Below are 21,877 nucleotides of genomic sequence, written 5' to 3'. Positions count from 1 at the left end.
GCCTCGAGAGACAGAGCCAAAAAGATGTCAACGTCTCAGAAATAAACGAGAGAGGGAGCAGGAGAGAAGGACTCGAGAGACAGAGCCAAAAAGAAGTCAACGTCTCAGAAATAACGAGAGAGGGAGCAGGAGATAAGGACTCAAGAGACAGAGCCAAAAAGATGTCAACGTCTCAGAAATAAACGAGAGAGGGAGCAGGGAGAGAAGGACTCGAGAGACAGAGCCAAAAAGAAGTCAAACGTCTCAGAAATAAACGAGAGAGGGAGCAGGAGATAAGGACTCGAGAGACAGAGCCAAAAAGAGGTCAACGTCTCAGAAATAAACGAGAGAGGGAGCAGGAGAGAAGAACTCCAGAGACAGAGCAAGAAAAAAGTCAACGTCTCAGAAATAAACAAGAGAGGGACCTGGAGAGAATAACTCAAGAGACAGAGCCAGAAACAAGTCAGCGTCTCAGAAATAAACGAGAGAGGGAGCAGGAGAGAAGAACTCAAGAAATGCATCAAGAAACATCTCAACATCTTGAGGAACATCAAGAAATAATACAAATGAGAAGGGATTCAGAGATGGGAAATGAAAGAACTGGAAGGCTGGATGAACAACGAAATGCACGACTAAAAAGGAGAAATATTAATGCTGATGTTGGTCAAATGACCCATGTTTGCCTTCATTGTCGAGCTCAACACTTCTCAGCAGAAACGACCAACTTTTGCTGCATGAAGGGTAAGGTCAAGATTGCACCTCTGAAAACACTCCCGAATGCACTCATTAATTTGTATACAGGTGACACGCCACAAGCACATGAGTTCCAAAAGAATATTAGACAATACAATTGTCTCTTTCAATTCACGTCATTTGGTGCCAAGGAAGTGATGTCACATGGATGGAATCCTTCAGTGATCATTCAAGGCCAGATTCATCATTTCATTGGTTCTTTGATGCCTGACCAAGATCAACAAAATAAATTCTTACAAATCTATTTCATGGACCCGCAAGATAGCATTGGGTTGCGAATGAGTATACTCCAAGATGCTGGTATTCAAAGGGACACTGTTGAAACGCTTGAAAACATGATAAGACTAAACAACCCTTACATTCATTCACTTGTGATGGCGATGGAGAGAATTAGAGATTTACCGGAGGCATCAATCGTTATTGATCCCAATTATCGGCCACCTTTCCAACATGAACGGAGGTTTAACACGCAAACTGCAAATGAAGTTGCCGTCCTCATAGCAAACAGTAATGAGCCTGTGGCAACATCACGCCACATTGTCTTGAGAAGTAGAGGAAGAGGAGGAGCAGAAGGAGGTCTGCAAATCATTTCAGAGTCCCATAGGTCTTATGACAGTTTTCAATACATCCTTTTCTTTCCACTTGGTGATGACGGATGGCATTCACAACTCCAAATGAGTACCGGCAGAAAATTGACACTAATGCGATATTATGCATATAGGATCATGAATCGTGACAATGAATTCAACCAGCTTTTGAGAGGAGGACGACTCTTCCAACAATATCTTGTAGATATGGCGGCTAAAATTGAAGGTGATAGACTGAATTATATTCGCATGAATCAGGTATCGTTGAGGTCAACGACGTACAAAGGACTGACGGATGCATTACATGATGATGATAACTTGGAAAACATTGGAAGGCGCATCATCCTCTCTTCAACATTTGTCGGTGGTCCCAGATATATGATGGGACGATGCCAGGACGCCATGATGTATGTTCGGAAGTATGGTACTGCTGCATTCTTCATTACAATGACCTGCAATCCAAATTGGAGCGAGATCCGACAGTGCCTCTTTCCAAATCAGCAGCCGTCTGATAGACCGGAATTAATAGCAAGAGTATTCGAGCTGAAAAGAAAAATATTCATGAAGACCGTCACTGGACCAGATGGCTTCTTTGGAAACTGTATTGCTTTCATCTTGACTATGGAATATCAGAAGAGAGGCCTGCCTCATTTCCATTGTCTGCTTTGGCTTGATGAAGCGAGTAAGCCAAGACCTCAACAATATGAAAGATTTGTGCAAGCTGAAATTCCAGACCCACAAGCAGATCCTGAGCTGCATAAATTGGTACTCAAGCACATGATCCATGGACCGTTCTGCAAGGCCACATCTCGATGTTGGAAGGAAGGAAGATGCACCAAGAGATTCCCAAAGCCATTTGTCGAAAGCACAATGTATGGAGATGATTCGTATCCTCTGTACAGGAGAAGATCTCCCGCAATGGGAGGATTTCAGGGACATCAAGAAGGACGTTCGTTAAAGACTATTACTTCTAATTGGGTTGTGCCCTATAATGCAGAACTATTGAAGGCTTTCAAATGTCACCTCAACGTCGAAATATGCTGCTCTGTACAGTCAATCAAATACGTCATCAAGTACACCTTGAAGGGATGTGATCAGGCAGCTTTTGGAATTAACGTAAATGACGAGATTAAACAGTACCTGAATGGAAGATACATTGGTCCTTCAGAGGCAGGGGCATCAGTCCTTGGATTTCTTACTCATGAGAGACACCCCCCTGTCATTCGACTTGATATACATCTACCAGACCAACAACAAGTATTTTTGATGCTGCTCAGCAAGGGATGAATGATGGAATTGCGAGAACCACTTTGACTGAATTTGTTCGATTGAGTTCTGAAGATCCGTTTGCAAGAACACTATTGTACGTTGATGTACCTCGATTTTATACATGGAGCAGCAAGAGATGGCAAAGAAGGAAGGTTGGAAAGAGTGTGGATAACTTCCCAGGTATTTTGAAGTCAACGTTCTTGGACGAATACATGTCATTTCTCCAAAACTAGGTGACCTCTTCTACATGAGACTGCTTCTGCATCACGTGAAAGGACCAGTGTCTTTCGAGTCCTTGAAGACACATAATGGAGTAATTCTTCCTTCCTTCAAAGACGTCTGCAGAGAAAGAGGTTTGTTGGAAGCTGACGACCATTGGCAACAAACAATGGAAGATGCTGAAATGACAAGACTCCCCAGGGCAATCAGGGATTTGTTTGTTGTTCTGCTGACAAATACTGACATCAATGATCCTCTACAATTATGGGATCGCTTCAAGAATTGCATGTCTGAGGATTACCTTGAAAGCGAGCGAAGAAGAAAAAGTGGTCAGAATATCACAATTGATGACAGACATCATGATCAGGCTCTCTTTATATTCAGGACAAGCTTGAGAATTGCAACACCACACTGGAAAATTTTACCTTGCCCCGACCAAGAAATGAAAGGATGGACATTGATGGTGAAAATGTTGATTTACTTAATGAATTGAATTACAATAGATCAGAACAACAGCGATTTGTTGATGAGAATGAGCCTCTGCTGAATGCTGAGCAGAGAGAAGTTTATGACCATGTGTGCGACTACTTGCAGAGGGATCTATCTTCAATGATTTTCATTGACTCACCAGGAGGAACAGGAAAAACATTTATCATAAATTTGATCCTCTCCACGGTTAGAGCTCAAGGTCAAATTGCCATTGCTGTAGCATCGTCTGGTATTGCAGCCACATTAATGCCTGGTGGAAGAACTGCACATTCACGATTCAAGATACCTATCCATGTGACGGAGGATTCAACATGCAACATCAACAGCAACTCTAAAACGGGAGATTTCTTCAGGAGAGTGAAGCTCATTGTTTGGGATGAGTGTCCAATGATTAGGAGGGAGTGCTTTGAAGCGGTGGACAGAACTCTTCAAGATGTATGCCGCAAAAAGGATCATTTTGGCGGAATTCTTACCATTTGTTGTGGTGATTTTAGACAACTCCTTCCTGTAGTGAAGATGGGAAGTGATATTGATGTTCAAAACGCCTGCATCAAGACATCGTACTTGTGGCGGACTTTCACAAAGTTTGAATTGAAGAGAAATATGCGATTGAGCGAAGGAAAGGGCGAGTATTCTAAATTTTTGTTGGATGTAGGAGAGGACAAGATTGCAAAGAATGAAGACAATGAAATTAACATTCCAGAAGACATGGTTCTCTCAGCAAGAACACTGGATGACTGCATTGATTATATCTATCCAACATTTGACCACCCTGCAACATTATTCTCTAACAATTGTATCTTGGTTCCTCACAATGATACGATGAGAAGAATCAATTCTGCGTGTGTCAGACGCTTCCCTGGAACCATGAGGGAGTACTATTCTTTCAATTCTGTCACTGACGGAACAAATTCAACTCACTTCCCAACGGAATTCCTCGATTCAGTCGAGATTTGTGGTTTACCACCACACAAATTGGAGTTGAAGAAAGGATCTCCAATTGTTTTAATCAGAAACTTGCAACCCCCAAAGCTATGCAATGGAACGAGGTTGATTGTAGAACAGCTACACAATAATCTCATAGTTGCTAGAATCAACATGGGGGCCTACAAAGAAGATATTGTTCTAATTCCTAGGATGAAGATCAATTTGACAGAAGATGAAAACATTCCCATTAGGCGGAGCCAATTCCCTATTCTGTCGAGTTTTGCAATGACAATTCATAAGGCACAAGGACAAACCATGGAGAAGGTCTTGATATACCTTGAGAAACCAGTATTTCAACATGGCCAACTATATGTAGCTCTTAGCAGAGGAAAGGTGAAGGAACAAGTAAAAGTGTTCCTGAAAGATGGGACATCAACCAGGAATGTTGTGATTAAACAAATGCTTTGTTGAGAAATGACTGCTGCATTAAGTGCTCAAATTTTCCTAAAGTCAATGAAAGTAGGCAAAACTGAAGGCAAAAAGCGATGCAGGAAGGAACTGAATGTCCAGAGTTTCGACACTTTTGATTATTGCTCCTCAGTTCAACAAGGGATGTTTAACACAGGAATCGCATTTCTGCACACAAAAGTTTAAAATGCTGCCTCAGAAAAAGCTTCAAGGACACATTAAGTGACATGTAAAATCTTAACAGTTGTATTTGATTTTGGATCGAAAGTTGCTGGAGCTGTTCTCATGCTTCACGATAAAGCTTGCAGATGGATTATTTGCTGCAGGATATAAAACTACAGGCTTGCACATCTAGGGTATATGTATCAGGTACAGTTCAATTGTTGAGTCAATTATTGAGTAAATGATGATTGACGAGATATTGATGTTTGAGGATTTGGTGTTGGTATGGCATTGCGTATCAAGGTTATGTGGTTAATTTCTGCCTTGTAGGAAATTATCGTTACCTTTTCTGTTGTTTGACATGAGTGTTACTTTCCACTTTGGTCTATTGTCGAGTTATTTTGTTGTAAGGATTGACTGCATTTTCCCAGGAGTTGCAGTGGAATTGAAAATTCTGTAACCATCAGTGAAAATCAACTTCAGATCTTAAGATGGATGAAAGGTCAGTATTTGAGATTATTTCAGACCCGTGCATTGTTTTTTTTATCCATGATACAAATTTACTTCAGTTTTATCAGAATGCCCTAATACCATTCAAATGCTGCCTTTTTGTCTAGAGCTGTCACTGTCGCCTCATTTCTGGATCCGAGATATTTAGACTGAACGTCTTTGGGATCTGCGAGAAATAAATGAAGGACAGTAGGGAACAAGCAACACAACAAGAAATTGATAGAAAACACCGAAATTGGTATATGATACAAAAACTCTTCTTTATTTGTATGTTGATGGATTGACAGATAGAATTTTATAAATATCTACATTGAAATAAATATCTCCTTTTTTTAAATTCATGCCCAGAAGCAGGAGCAAACAAGTTGCATGATGGTGAATGGACACTGTAAAGAGATGTTGAGAAGCAGCATGGAGCAGAAGTGAACAAGAGACAGAACAAGAAAGGACTGAACCTCTTGAGGAGCTTCAAAAATTATTGGAAGTTTGCATGGAACAAGAGACACAACAATAAGCTTCCAAATTAAATACAAAATGGTACATAATTGTGTAATGTTTTTTTTTAAATTATAGGTAAATGAATTTATATACATAATTGTCTTAAGAAGTTTATAAATGTCTACAATAGATGAAATTACCTTTACAAATTTATGAATATCTACATCGTGATAAATATCTTTCTCTTTTTTTTCATCATGCAAAGAGATGGGAGCAATCGAGTTGCTGGATGTTCAAGGAACAACACAAAGCAACGTTGAGAAGCAGTAATGAGCAGAACAGCACAAGAGACGAGAGGAAGTTGCCAAAATACAGCCAGATCGGTACACGGTAGTACAATGTTTATAGAAGTTTCTCACCCCTCCCCCCCCCCCCCAAAAACGCCGTTGGGGAAACAGACCCAACGGGTCTGCACTTGGTCTAGTATATATTAAAACTCTGTGGCTGGCTGGCTGTGTGTGTTTCTGCCTGACTTGTGGGTGCCAGCCTTTGATTCATTGCTACGCCAACACCAGATCCAGAAACGCCCAGATTTTTTCCATTTCGGTAGAGATTTCACTTTTCATTCCAAGTATTCACTCCTCATTAAATTTTGTCGTGTTTATGTACACATTTTTAATAAAATCCTTCTCCCCCCCCCGCCTCTGGCCTCAAAGACGCCATTTAAAAACAGAGTGCTGGAATCTTATGTTCGGGAATGGCTTGAGTTGGAGGACTACGTCTCCCGTGGGGGCTACGGGTAGGGAACGGCTGCGTTGGGGGAGCAGACCCCAACGGGTCTGCAATTGGTCTAGTTAGTAACTAAAATTCAAATAGCATTTTAAGAATGGCAGAAGATAGTGACCTTGCTAAAGGGAGTAAGGCTGCAAAATTGAAGCTACTCTGCTTCTTTTCTAAAGAAAATTTGAATCTTGTTTTACAAGTCAAGTCAAGAGAGTTTATTGTCATGTGTCCCAGATAGGACAATGGAATTCTTGCTGGCTGCAGCACAACAGATATTGTAAGCATAAATACAGAACAGATCAGTGTGTCTATATATCATAGACCATATATCTATATTACTAAAAGTCTGTTCTTGACCGGTTTTGGCTTTCTGTGCTGCGATTTCCGAGAGTACGCCGCCACCTACGGCCATCATTTTTGGCCACCTTGCTCAGAGCCCCCCTCCGCCGCATGTGTGCCGAGGATTTTTCCCGTCGATGAAAATTGACAGAGATATTAATGTTTTTACACAATTCCCCATTCTCTCTACTGCCCCTGCTGGAGGGAGGGGGAGGGACTATAAAACCAGGAAGTGGTGTGCCCCAATCAGTCTCTGCAAGTGGTGTGCCTCAATCAGAGCTCTGAATGACCCTGACAAATGCTTACTGCACTGTGAGTACCCTTAATTTGGTTTGAAAATGAAAATATGGTTAGTGGTAAAAAAGCACTGCCTGCAAATGGTTGTTTGGGTTTGGGTTGAAGTAAAAAGGCACTCTCTCTCCCCCCCTCCCCTCCCCTCCCCTCTCCTCTCCTCTCCTCCCCTCCCCTCCCCCCCCCTCCTCTCCTCCCCTCCCCTCCCCGCCCCTCTCCTCCTCTCCTCTCCTCTCCTCCCCTCCCCTCTCCTCTCCCTCTCCTCTCCTCTCCCCCCCCTCCCTTTCCTCTCCTCTCCTCTTCCCCCCCCCTCCCTCTCCTCTCTTCTTCCCCCCCTCCCTCTCCTCTCCTCTTCCCCCCTCCCTCTCCTCTCCCCCCTCCCTCTCCTCTCCCCCCCACCCTCTCCTCTCCCTCCCTCTCCTCTCCCCCCTCCCTCTCCTCCTCTCCCCCCCCCTCCCTCTCCTCCTCCCCTCCCTCTCCTCCTCTCCCCTTCTCTCCCCCCCTCTCCTCTCCTCCCCCCCTCTCTCTCCCCTCCATCCCCTCCCCCACCGTCCCTCCCCTAAACCCCCCTCCCCTCCACACACCCCTACCCCCTTCCCTCTACCCTCCCTCCCCCTCCCTGCTCCCCACATCTCCCCCGCCCCTCATCTCACCCCCCTCTCAGCACTCCCTCTCTCTCCCCCTCTCCTCACCCTCTCTCACTCCCCCTCCTCCACTCCATTAGCGTGAGTGCGGGGGGGGGGTAGTTAGTGTGTGACGCTGCATGCCGCCTCCCCCCCCACAACCGCACGTTGGGGGAACAGACCCAACGGGTCTGCACTTGGTCTAGTGTATATAATATATATATACATATATATATATATATATATATATATATATATATATATATATATATATATATATATATATATATATATATATATATATATATATATATATATATATATATATATATATATATACACATAAATAAACAGATAAAGGGCAATAGGCTGTTATAGTTCAGAGTTTGGTTGAAGTTGTGGTTAATAGGCTGATGGCTGTGGGGAAGAAGCTGTTCCTGAACCTGGATGTACCAGATTTCAGGCTCTTGTACCTTCTACCTGATGGCAGCGGAGAGATGAGTGTGTGGCCTGGATGGTGTGGGTCCTTGATGATGTTGGCAGCCTTTTTGAGGCAGCGACTGCGATTGCTCCCCTCGATGGTGGGGAGGTCAGAGCCGGTGATGGACTGGGCAGTGTTTACTACTTTTTGCAACCTTTTCCGCTCCTGCACACTCAAGTTGCCGAACCAAGCCACGATGCAACCGGTCAGCATGCTCTCTACTGTGCACCTGTAGAAGTTCGAGAGAGTCCTCCTTGACATACCGACTCTCCGTAATCTTCTCAGGAAGTAGAGGCGCTGATGTGCTTTCTTTATATTTGCATCAGTGTGCTGGGACCAGGAGAGATCTTCGGAAATATGCACGCCCAGGAATTTGAAGTTCTTGACCCTTTCCACCATATAAACGGGATTGTGGGTCCCTATCCCACCCTAATCCTAATTGGAATCTTGGAGCTGTGTTAAAACCCGTACTTAAAGGACCCAACAGCCGTTTACAAAACAAATAGAACAAAACGTTTAGCAGGACGTCACCACCCATGCAGATTGGATGTGGACAATCCTACTGCTGAATCAGTGTGCTTTGCCCTGACAAAATGGCGTGAATATCTTCCACACCTTGCTTCTTCAGAATGGGGAATATTGATAAATATATTTGACAGCAAAAACATATTTTGGGCATATTAAAATTCATTTCAGGTGTACAACAGGCCATTTAGCTCAAGAAAACTCACACCTGAAAGTCAAACAGGTCCAGAATAATATGCAATAACATTTCAAATGTCTTAAATATCAGTCATTTCAACTGATGGATTACTTCAAATTTGCATCAGCTTTTCAATAAAGATCAAATATCCATTTATAAATCTATTTTATAATTTGAATTGATTTGCTGGGCCGACTAGCCTCACTTTCCATTAGCTTCACAGTACCACCAAGCACAGTCAGAGTCATACAGCACATAAACGGCAGCACACAGGAGCAGCGGTAGAGTTGCCAGAGATCCAGGTGAGATCCCGACGATGGGCGCTGTCTATGCGGTGTTTGTACCTTCTCCCTGGGTTTTCTCCGGTTTCCTCCCACACTCCAAAGACGTACAGGTTTGTAGGCAAATTGGTTTTGGTAAAATTGGAAAATTGTCCCTAGTGTGTAGGACATCGTTGGAGTACGGGGATCTATCTTCGGTTTAAACCTGCATCTGCAGTTCCTTCCTACACAGTGTACGGGGATCGCTGGTCGACGCAGATCTGGTGGGCCAAAGGGCCTGTTTGTGCACTGTATCTCTAAAGTCTGAAAGTCTAAAATAAACAGGTTCTTTGGCCCAACTTGCCCATGCCGAACAAGATATTCCGCGTTTGCCATATATCCCCCTGAACATTACCTAACTATGTACCTGTCCAATGGCTTTTTAATAGTTCCTGTCTCAAATACCTCTGGCAGCTCTTTCCAAATACCCATCACCCTGTTTGTAAAGGCTGCCGCTCAGATTTCTATTAAATCTTTCCTCTCTTAACATAAACCAATGTCCTCTGGTTCTTGATTCCCCTACTCCGAGTAAAAGACTGTGCATTTACCCAATCTATTCCCCTGATGATTTTATATACAACTTGTTGACAATGCAAATTCTGGACATGAACCAAGTCGCAATATTCTGAGGTAAAATGTATCGGTGCCAAAATACTACAGGAGACCCAAATATTAAAGAAATGCTCCTTGTTCTGTCTTTGAGCCTCATGCTGCTTCATACAAAGTCTGTCTCAGTTACTTGCCTCAAGGTTCAAATATTCTGTACAATTAACTCCATTCAAGGAGTAACAAGGATACATTTATTGGGAAAGGCTGAACGGACTGACGTTCTGGAAGAGAGAGAGCTGAAGGGTGAACTTTTGATAGTTAAAGGGTTTGATAGAATGTGTCGAGAAAGTGTTTCTGCTTGTGGGAGACCAAGACTAGGAATCATAGCAGGGAAATCAGCAGAAACTTGACTCATTGTGTTATGAATGCAGAAAGCACTAGTTCAAGGAGTGGCCAGGGGGAAAATGTAGATGTAGGCAAAGGCAATCCAGTCAGTTAAACTCGAGCTAGAAATAGAACCAAAGAACGTACTTAAAAGGAGATTCAACGATCCATTCACTTAATCCTGCACAAAGAAATTGATTTTCTTGAATAATATGCTTCAACCATTTTACTATCAGAAACCAACTTACAGCAGTCAATATTTCTTCTAACAACCTACACATGTGCAAAGTGAAAAGGAAATTCCAATCTTGAATGAGGTGGGTGAAGATCACTTTGAAAGACAAGTAGGTACTCGTTTCAGGGCCACAACATTCTCAATCTAGAGATTCCAGCACTGAGACTCTCAGCAAATACACATCTCTGCAAGCGCATTGTGGAAGATCTGCTCCAACAGGTCGAAACACTGACAAGAAATTTTTTGACAGGTGGAATGTCATTTTAAAACAACAGTACATGGCAGAATAACTACTTTTGCACGTCATCACTGCAAAATGTTGTACCATGTGAGACTCTAGATTTCAAGTGTCTGGAATGGGCCGTACAGAATTAAAGAGCTAAAAAAAACCTTCATAGGTGGAAGGAAACTACGGTGCCCTCCATAATGTGTGGGACAAAGACCCATCATTTATTTATTTGCCTCTGTAATCCACAATTTCAGATTTGTAACAGAAAAAAAATCACATGCGGTTAAAGTGCAGAGTCAGATTTTAATAAAGGCCAATTTTACACATTTTGGTTTCACCATGTAGAAATTACACCTGTATTAATACATAGTTCCCCCATTTCAGGGCACCATAATGTCTGGGACACAAGTTTGTAATTGCTCAGGTGTGTTTAATTGCCTCCTTCAGGTAGGTATAAAAGCTCTCAGCACCAAGTCTTTCTTCCAGTCTTTCCATCACCGTTGGAAGCTTTTAATGCTGTTTATCAACATAAGGACCAAATTTGTGCCAATGAAAGTCAAAGAAGCCATTATGAGGCTGGGTAACAAGAATAAAACTGTTAGAGACATCAGCTTAGGCTTACCAAAATGAAATGGTTGGAACATCCTTAAGAGGAAAAAGAGCACTGGTGAGCTTACTAATCGCAAAGGGACTGGCAGGCCAAGGAAGACCTCCACAGCTGATGACAGAAGAATTCGCTCTATAATAAAGAAAAATCCCCAAACATCCGTTCGACAGACAGAACACTCTTCAGGAGTGGAATTGTCTATGACCACTGTCCGCAGAAGACTTCATGAACAGAAATACAGAGGCTACACTGCAAGATGCAAACCACTTGGTAGCTGCAAAAATAGGATGGCCCGGTTACAATTTGCCAAGCAGTACTTAAAAGAGCAACCACAGTTCTGGAAAAAGGTCTTGGGGATGAGACAGAGATTAACTTATATCATAGTGATGGCAAGAGCAAAGTATGGAGGAGAGAAGGAACTGCCCAAGACCCAAAGCATACCACCTCATCTGTGAAACAGTGGTGGGGGTGTTATGGCGTGGGCATGTATGGCTGCTGAAGGAACTGGCTCATTTATTTTCATTGATGATAAAACTGCTGATGGTAGTCGCGTAATGAATTCTGAAGTGTATAGACACACCCTATTTGCTCGTTCGAACAAATGCCTCAAAACCCATTGGCCGGCGGTTCCTTCTACAGCAAGACAATGATCCCAACCCTACTCCTAAAGCAACAAAGGACTTTTTCAAAGCTAAAAATGGCAATTCTTGAGTGGCAAATCAATCACCCAAGCTGAACCCAATTGAGCATGCCTTTTATATGCTGAAGAGAAAACTGAAGGGGACTAGCCCCCCAAACAAGCATAAGCTAAAGATGGCTGCAATACAAGCCTGGCAAAGCATCACCAGAGAAGACACCCAGCAATTGGTGATGCCCATGAATCGCAGACTTCAAGCAGTCATTGCATGCAAAGGATATGCAACAAAATACTAAACATGACTACTTTCATTTACATGACATTGCTGTCTCCCAAACATTATGGTGCCTTGACTATGTATAAACATTCACACCATCTCCAAGATTTCATTCTCACTCCGTCCAAAGCTGTGATCTCTCCCACTCAACCACTACCACAGCCAGCCCCACAAACACCTTTAATCTCTCTTCATTCATGACCAAGCAGTAAATCCATGTACAAAACTGTTGATATGTTGTGCAAGTCACATCATCCTTTGGATATTCTGCAATGTATAGTTTCCAGTACCATTCACCACTTCAATGCATTAGCCTAGCATTGACTTTTGATAAATTATTGAAGATGAGCTTTTGAGAGGTCACCATCATGTCAACTGATGGCTAAGTATCTTGAGAATATTTAAAGGCAAATCATTAGCCATGACTGCACATTTCCTCTATCTCCTTGTCCCTGAGCACATTAGCCAAAAACACATCAAAAATTAAATCTAATAAAAAAGTTATTTTCTATTAGCAGTAACATTTTGAGTTTCATATAACCCCAAAATTATTTGCAGGTAATATAAAAAGATTAACTAGCCTTAATAACATATTTACTGAGATCCCAGGGATCACCATTAATATCTAGACTTCTCTTGTTAGTGAGGGCACCATTCATCACATCATGCAAACAATTGTGGACAACGTGATCAAACTTCGGCCAAGAAGGTCCCCTCCTGCATTGCACTCCATTTCAATCTTGACCTCAGGTGGAGTTTGTATGTTCTCCTTGTGACCACAGGTTTCCCTGGTGTGCTCCAGTTTCCTCCCACATTGCAAAGACCAGTGGGTTTGTACAGTGGCGTAGGGTGGGTTTTGCGCGCCCGGGGCAGTTTAAATTATTGCGCCTCCTCATTAGCGGTTTTTGGTCTCTTCCTTCGGGGGATGCGACTTCTTTTGTCGTATCCCCCGTCTCCGCCTGCGCCGAGGCCTAATGGTGGCTTTGGAGCTGGGGCAGCGGTAGCGGCAGCTGGGACAGCGGCAGCGGCGACCAGTACTCGGAGCTGAGCAGTGGCGACAGTGGCAGCGGCGACCAGAACTCGGAGCTGGGCAGTGGCAACGGCGGCTTTGACAGCGGCGGCCTGGCCTCGGAGCTGGGACAGCGGCAGCGGCCGCCCGGCATCGGAGCTGGGATGGCGGCGGCAGCGGCTGGGACGGCGGCAGCGGCAGCCTGGCCTCGGAGCTGGGACAGCGACAGCGGCGACCTGGCCTCGGAGCGGGGGCAGCGGCAGCGGCGACCTGGCCTCGGAGCAGGGGCAGCGGCAGCAGCCACACGGTATCGGAGCTGGAGCAGCGGCAGCGGCGACCTGGCCTCGGAGCTGGGACAGCGGCGACCAGAACTTGGAGCTGGGGCACGTTCCGGCGACAGTGGCCACTCGACCCGACCACGGGCCCAGTGGACGACAGCGGCGGCTGGGACAGTGGCAGTGGCCTCGGCGCAGAGATCGCTGGTTGGTTAAAATTGTTGGATACATTTTTTTGGGGCGCAAAAAAATTGTTAGATAAAAAAAATTATAAAATGGCAAAAAAAATTTACATTTTATTACAATAATTCAGGGGAAGGCTGCTAAAGAGGTGCAGCGTGCCTTTAGAACAATTTTTTTTGCCATTTTATTTAAAAAAATTATCCAATTATTTTTTTGCGCCCCTAAAAATTTAGCGCCCGGGGCAACCACCCCTCTGCCCCCCCCCCCCCCCCCCCACGCTACACCACTGGGTTTGTAGGTTAAATGCCCTCTGTACATCGTCCCCAGTGTGTGGGGAATGGATGAGAAAATTGGATAACATCCAACTAGTGTGAAGGGCTAATCGATGGTCAATGTGGACTCGATGGGCTGAAGGACCTGAATTCATGCTGCATCTTTAAACTAAACTAAACTTGCATCCAAGCCCAGCAGTACAATAACACTTGATTCCCCATTCCCCTGGATTGAGGGCATGAAAAAAAATCTAAACGTTAAGACTAAACAGAGATAAAAAAAACATGCATGCAACATTTGGTTAAATAATGATTACCTTATCAAGGATGTATTTATTGAGATAAGGCATATAGCCCTGGCTAGAGACAGGTCCATCATCGTCATCTCTGAAATGTTCTTCAAGTGCTACTGGGTCATGTGGGATATGTAACACTGTACACAGATTATGAGACAAGACCTGAAAGACAATAACATGCACAAAGTTACTATGTTTCTTTCATTTCTGCAGTAAACTCAACCAGGACCTTTCTTTGCAAAGAATCCTTAATACAAATGCAACAAGCAGTGTATGGAAGGAATAGGGTCCTTCAAACTGGCATCAGCGCTGGTTCAATTACAGCAAACCTGCTAGTCTTCTGTGGTAAAAGTCAGTATCTATGCACTGCTCTCTAATTCACAGTGTCACGAGTCACTGAGCGATAACATTGCACATCAGGTTCAGGAAATCAAGGCTAGCTCTCAGCACAATATTTAGATTTTTTTTAAAAGACACCATTGACATAGTGCCAGACACAAGGAATTACTTTCAGTTAGAGCGTAAACAGAGAGAGGACCATCCTGTCAATTGGACGTCAAAAATCTCTCAGCACCAAACCCTGAAGACTTATTCCAGTACCAAGCAGATTTTTCAACCAGCTTTGTTCATTAATGTTTATGTACAAATGAACTGCTGCATCCCTGAAAACCAGTACACTGACAACATAAGGTGTAAGGTGTTTTGCACAATCCTGAGGTTGAGATAAGTGCTATGTAAATGAAAGCCTGTTCTTCCTGAATCCAGAGCAAGGGAAGCCAAATTGAAAGAAAGATGACAGGAAGTGAATTTGAGACAGGAAGATTAGGTGCAGAAAGAGAGGTTCTGCAGCTAGTGGTGCATTCACCAGATCATTCAGGAGAACAACAGAAAGTCAAGGGATCATCAGGAGCATAAGCAACACAGAAGCTGGGCATCGTAGAAAGAAGTAGGCATCTTGGATTGATTGCCAGTAGAATTCAGTTTGAAGCAGGGTCTTGACCCAATTCTTCGCTCCACAGATGCTGCCTCACCCACTGAGTTTCTCCAGCATTTTTGTCTACCTTTGATTTTTCCAGCATCTGCAATTCTTTCTTAATCATTTCTATAATGTGCAGTCAACGTTCAAAGTTAATTCTACATCCATGTGACAAGTTTAAAATCTATTCCATTTCATCATCAGGAACATAGGCCATTTATGCAGAGTTTCAATTGCTTGCAGAAGATTCAATTAGATAGAGACGAGGTGCCACAGAAGTGACAAATATCTCACTTCCCTGCTCGTGCGGCTGTGAGATCATGACTCGAGATCAATTAACATACAAGGTATCCAGCTTTACTGCATCACAACACCAGTGATCTTGCTTTAACGATTTCATTCAAAGCCACGCTCCAGAGAGGCAATTTTGTTTTGCAATAATTTGATGCTGCAATCTACAGTAAAGATTTTGCAACGGGATCATACAGTTTGAAGGCAATTGCTGAATTTCATTTTATTAATATGAACTTTAAGTTTTGAACATTATTCACATTATCTCACATTATTGTGTGTGACATGTAAGTATCTCTCTCTTACATGTCTATCCAACCTTCTATTAAACATTTAAATTAATACAGTAGGTGAGCCCCCACTATTTTTCCAGGAAATGCGTTCGGAGAACATGTTCTGTCTTTCCTAAAAGTTATAACTTTTAAACTCTCGTATCCTTATGCAAAGCTGGAAATGAAGAATGTAAAACCATCGCACTTTTTTTTCTGTGAGCAAGGAAGCAAGATAAAGATTAACGAGCTGTCCCTCCTTGTATTATGCTGTAACCAGCCACCAAATATAGTGAGCAAGTCTCTAATCCTCTTCCTAAACTTCTTTACTGCGATAATGCACTTTACCTCCTACAAGATACCAGCGAGAATGGTGAGCCTACAAGATTAACAAGAGTCAGTTCAGCTTTTGTGTTTTCCATCCCAGAACAGACTCACCAAAGCTTCAATTGTCTGCTCAAGTTCAAACAAATGCCTCAAAACTCATTGCCCGCCAGTATAGTGTTTGCAAATGGGCACACTCGGCACAGAGAACAGGCTTCAAATCACGTACCTGAAGATACATATGCTGTAACAATATACCCACATCATACAACCACCATCAGCCCCACCTCCCCCAATGATTCAAAATCCATGGCAAGAGCCTGGAAAATGTACATCACTTCCACGTCTCTAGTGTCACTTCTCAGTGAAGACAAGTAACATTCACAGAATCCATCAAGAGATCTCAAGCACCAGTTATTTGTTGGCCGACTGAGGAAAAGAATGTTTGCAGACAAAGACTTAATCATTTATTTATTTGCCTCTGTACTCCACAATTTGAGATTTGTAATTTTAAAAAAATCACACGTGGTTAAAGTGCACTTTGTCAGATTTTATTAAAGGGTATTTTTATACATTTTGGTTTCACCATGTAGAAATGACAGCTATGTTTATACATAGTCCCCCCATTTCAGGGCACCATAATGTTTGGGACACATGGGTTCACAAGTGTTTGTAATCGCTCAGGTGTGTTTAAACGCCTCCTTAATGCAGGTATAAGTGAGCTCTCAGCACCTAGTCTTTCCTTCACCTTTGGAAACTTTTATTGCTGTTTATCAACATGAGGACCAAAACTGTGCCAATGAACGTCAAAGAAGCCATTATGAGACTGAGAAACACGAATAAAACTGTTAGAGACATCAGCCAAACCTTAGGCGTACCAAAATCAACCGTTTGAAACACCATTAAGAAAAAAGAGAGCACTGGTGAGCTTACTAATTGCAAAGGGACCGGCAGGCCAAGGAAGACCTCCGCAGCTGATGACAGAAGAATTCTCTTTATAATAAAGAGAAATCCCAAAACACCTGTCCTACAGATCAGGAGCCATGTGTGGAATGTGTGGATTCAGGAGCCATGTGTGGAATGTATGGATTCAGGAGCTATGTGTGGAAGACTTCATGAACAGAAATACAGAGGCTACACTGCAAGATGCAAACCACTGGTTAGCCAGAAAAATAGGATGGCCAGGTTAAGCCCTTGCCCTACTTTCACGACCTCATTCACGACCTCTGACGACCTAATAAATCAAGGTCGCGGTAACCCACAACCTCCCACGACTATGTCTACGACCTCCCACGACTATGTTGAAGACCTCCTTCGACATCCTTCGTCTATGTTGAAGACTGGCCGACCATGTACGTTATACTGCTGTATGCAGTAACTCTTGAATCAGCAGCCAAGGCAGAAGGGGAAGAGCAAGGGTGACGAGGAAGCACAAGAAGAGGTCTCAATGGGTGAATGGAGATGATGTGATGGACTGTCCCAGTACACCAGATGACTGGAAGAGAGTGGCGCTGGGCTTTGACAAAAGATGGAACTTTAAGCACACGTGGGGCAGTGGATGGCAAGCATGCCATTCTTGTCCCTGTCCCCCTTATTTTCCTTTTCGTACAGGATGGCAATCTGCTGGAACCATTCCTCAAGGTCCCCCTCCTGCTGCCTGGTGAAGGTGTAGGGCATAACCTTCCTCCAGCCCTCCCTCACCACCAATGGGGCATCTGCCTCTGATGCTGTGTCATACACAGGGGAAAGGGCTGCTTTGCTGCCTTCAAATGAGGCAGTGAAGGATGGGGTGGTGGTGGGGACATATTACCACCCTGGTCTCCTCCTCCAGTGGTCTCTCATGCAGGGCTACCTCCTCCTGCACTATCACCTCCTGTGGCATCACCTCCTGCCCCTCCTCCTCTTAGGTGGGCAACACCTGCTTGGCCGTTTTTTTTTTTTTAGGGTTTTGCCCTCCCCCTGTGCTGCTGCCTTTTTGGTGCCATCTCTAAAACACAAGTGTCCTCTCCAAAAAACTCTCCAGCTATGAATGAACATGCCTTGGAGTGACAGAGGTGACGTTCTGCTGTTTAAATAATTTTTTTCTACTGACCTTATTTTCACCCCGGAGCTATTACCTTCGACTGCCTCCGACCACCTACGACTAGCATCACGACCTACTACGACCTACCTACGACCTACCTACGAGTAAAAAGTATTGATTTTTTCCATGCTGTCCTTTTTTTTTAAAACTCGTGGACATTTTTAATCAGGCTAGAAAAAACTCCGCGACCTACTTGATGCCACGAGTACCTATGACTAGCATCACAACCTACTACGACCTCCTACGACTTAGTGGCGACCATGCTGCGAGTATGAGTCAAGGGCAAACTGGGCAGAGGTCATGAATTAGGTCATGTGGGACAGGGGCTTTACAGTTTGCCAAGAAGTACTTAAAAGAGCAACCACAGTTCTGGAAAAAAGTCTTGTGGACAGATGAGACAAAGATTAACATATCAGAGTGATGGCAAGAGCAAAGTATGGAGGAGAGAAGGAACTGCCCAAGATCCAAAGCATACCACCTCATCTGTGAAACACGGTGGTGGAGGTGTTATGGCCTGGGCATGTATGGCTGCTGAAGGTACTGGCTCACTTACCCTCATTGATGATACAACTGCTGATGGTAGTAGCATAATGATTTCTGAAGTGTATAGACACATCCTATCTGCTCAAGTTCAAACAAATGCCTCAAAACGCATTGGCCGGCAGTTCATTTAGCAACACAATGATCCCAAACATACTGCCAAAGCAACAAAGGAGTTTTCAAAAGCTAAAAAATGGTCAGTTCTTGAGTGGCCAAGTTAATCACCCGATCTGAACCCAATTGAGCATGACTTTTATATGCTGAAGAGAAAACTGAATGGGGACTTGTCCCCAAAACAAGCATAAGCTAAAGATGGCTGCAATACAGGCCTGGCAGAGCATCACCAGAGAAGACACCCAACAACTGGTGATGTCCATGAATCACAGACTTCAAGCAGTCATTGCATGCAAAGGATATGTAACAAAATACTAAACATGACTACTTTCATTGACATGACATTGCTGTGCCCGAAACATTATGGGCCTTGAAATGGGGGGGGGGGGAACTATGTATAAACACTGCTGTAATTTCTACATGGTGAAACCAAAATGTATAAAAATGGCCTTTATAAAAATCTGACAATGCGCACTTTAACCACATGTGATTTTTTTTTTCTATTACAAATCTCAAGTTGTGGAGTACAGAGGGAAATAAATAAATGATGGGTCTTTGTCCCAAACATTATGGAGGGCACTGCAGCAATACATTTACAAGGAAGGTATTAATTCTTAAAGAAAGATTCATGTGGTTTGATAACTGGAATTTGTACAAATGATGACTCGTGTTTTATAAAACCTTCTTCTTAAAATGAAAACCACAAGGACAGCCATTCCCCATTCTTCAATGTCTTTCTCATATTAAATCTAATACATTTACTATTCCATCTTTCATATACAAGGTGCATTGGGGATGCTTCAGTCCGTACTTGATCTTTGATGATTCCAATAGTGAAATAAGAGAAAAGTATCAAAGTCCCATCAGTTATAAAACAGCACTCTCTGATGTTCAGATTCAATCTCCTTCGGTGACAATATTTTAAACAGAAACTAAAAATGAGAATTAGCCGGTTGTGCGAAATGAGCAGAGATTCTTTTACGATGCTTCCATCTTCTTTTCCATTGGTGAGGGCAAGTAATGCAATTATTGCGTCCCCATCCACATGATGTACAGCTGCTACCATGACCCACAGAAATTTCTCGGGAATTATATTAAATTTAGGACAGAAATTTGGAGAGAACAGAGGAAAGAAAATAAATTGAAATGATTTAGAAGCACTGACTACAATACTGCTTTACTGAAGATAGGAAATGTTTATAGCAAGGTTTGGGTGATCATTTCAAAATTATGCTATTATATAAAGGTTTACAATATTGCAACCTTTATTATAATCATACATCTATATCACAATATTTATTTAACATTCTATGTGCTTTGATTGTTAATTAAAACATTTGTTTGCTGATTTTCTCTGGAACTTCGGAGGTTGAGGGAAGACTTGACAGATATATATAAAATTATCACAGAGGTGTAGATAGGGTGGACAGTCAGAACCTTTTTCTGAGGGTGGAAATGTCCAATACTAAATGGAATGGCCACAAGGAGAGTTGGGAATTTTTTTATTGGAGATGTGCGGGGCACATTTTTTGTTTACACAGAGAGTGGTATGGGCCTTGAACACACTGCCAGGGGTGGTGGTGGAGGCAAATACAATAGTGGCGTTGAAGAGGCTTTTAGATAGGCACATGGAAGTGCAAGGAATAGAGGAATATGGATAATGTGCAGGCAGACGAGATCAGTTCAGATAGGCATCATGTTCAGCACAAGCACTGTGGGCCAAAGGCCCTGTTCCTGTGCTGTACTATGTTCTATTTACTGTCCATTCAGCCCACAAGACATGCCAACCGATTAATATCAGGTGATTCCATTGAACCTGGAAACATCAGATATCCAAAAAGGGGAATTCTTAACACAAGGGCCACTAGATCTTTGCAGTTGAGGCAAGTACAGTTGGTCTGGTGCTGACTTCAAAGCTCATGCCAATATTTCAAACAAACTGCAACAAGTTTCAATGAAGGGTCATAAAGAGCCAATTAAGCAATCAATCAATTAATCTAATCTAACCTAATCAATTAATTAATTACAGGGCTGGCTAATTCATTCATTCATTCATTCAACCTATGTACTAATTGTGATTTTAGTTTTAGCTTATGATTTAGCCGTGAATTGACTAAATGTGGGGAGAATAAATTGCGGAAAAAAATACTGGAGGAATGGGAGAGACATGATGGGCTGAAATTACCATCTTCTATGTAATGATGAGGAAATATGGAGCAATCATTCACATTCAGTTTTCACATCACAATTCAGGATTTACAATTAAGAAGAAAATAGGACATAGGATTCATTCCAGTTTTATAATGCAAAGTGCACCAAGGGAAAAAACACAACAAAATATTCCGTGCTGTAATTGTTATATGGTTATATTGCAGGCAGGTGGGACTAAGGGAAAAAAGTTGTTCGGCACGGACTTGTAGGGCCGAGATGGCCTGTTTCCGTGCTGTAATTGTTATATGGTTATATGTTATAATGTTAATGCACAAGTGGTTCATTTTGATGTGTTCTACGATTTAAACAGTACACTGGTTCACCTATGGCATTTGTCACACCCATTCCTCTTCTAATAACATGTAAATGTTAAGGAAAAGGAAGGTAGAAAATTGCAACACTCAAACTTCTTTCTCATTCGACACCCTAACCTGCTGGGTAAGTCCCACCATCTGAGCATTAACAACCAATTCACAGGCCTTGTAGCTGAACTTGTTGATAACTGTCCCCATTGAGTCATTTCAACTCACCCTGTCACCAGAAACTCACTTTGTTCTAACATCTTTCCCCCACCCTTCCTTCCTGCTGAAAACTAGCTTGCATCTCTCTACCTGAATACAAAGTGCTGGAGTAACAATGGCAGTATCTGTGGAGGTTTAGTTCATTAGTTCAAGAAGGAACTGCAGATGCTGGAAGATCGAAGGTACACAAAAATGCTGGAGAAACTCAGCGGGTGCAGCAGCATCTATGGAGCGAAGGAAATATGTGACGTTTC

The 21,877-nt window shown here is 42.9% G+C and overlaps 1 protein-coding gene across 1 annotated transcript in view; it reads right to left on the bottom strand.

Annotated features, from left to right (window-relative positions):
• Window positions 1-21,877, bottom strand: part of def6 (DEF6 guanine nucleotide exchange factor) — a 126,858-nt gene that overhangs the window by 73,072 nt on the left and 31,909 nt on the right. Inside the window, exon 2 of the mRNA XM_033042407.1 lies at window positions 14,316-14,456. Within this exon, the coding sequence (XP_032898298.1) occupies window positions 14,316-14,456 (141 nt within the window). The remainder of the gene's footprint in view (window positions 1-14,315; window positions 14,457-21,877) is intronic.

This window comes from Amblyraja radiata, chromosome 24, assembly GCF_010909765.2.
Source record: "Amblyraja radiata isolate CabotCenter1 chromosome 24, sAmbRad1.1.pri, whole genome shotgun sequence".
Classification (NCBI taxonomy): Eukaryota; Metazoa; Chordata; class Chondrichthyes; order Rajiformes; family Rajidae; genus Amblyraja; species Amblyraja radiata.
This window is presented reverse-complemented; position numbering and strand designations above follow the sequence as displayed.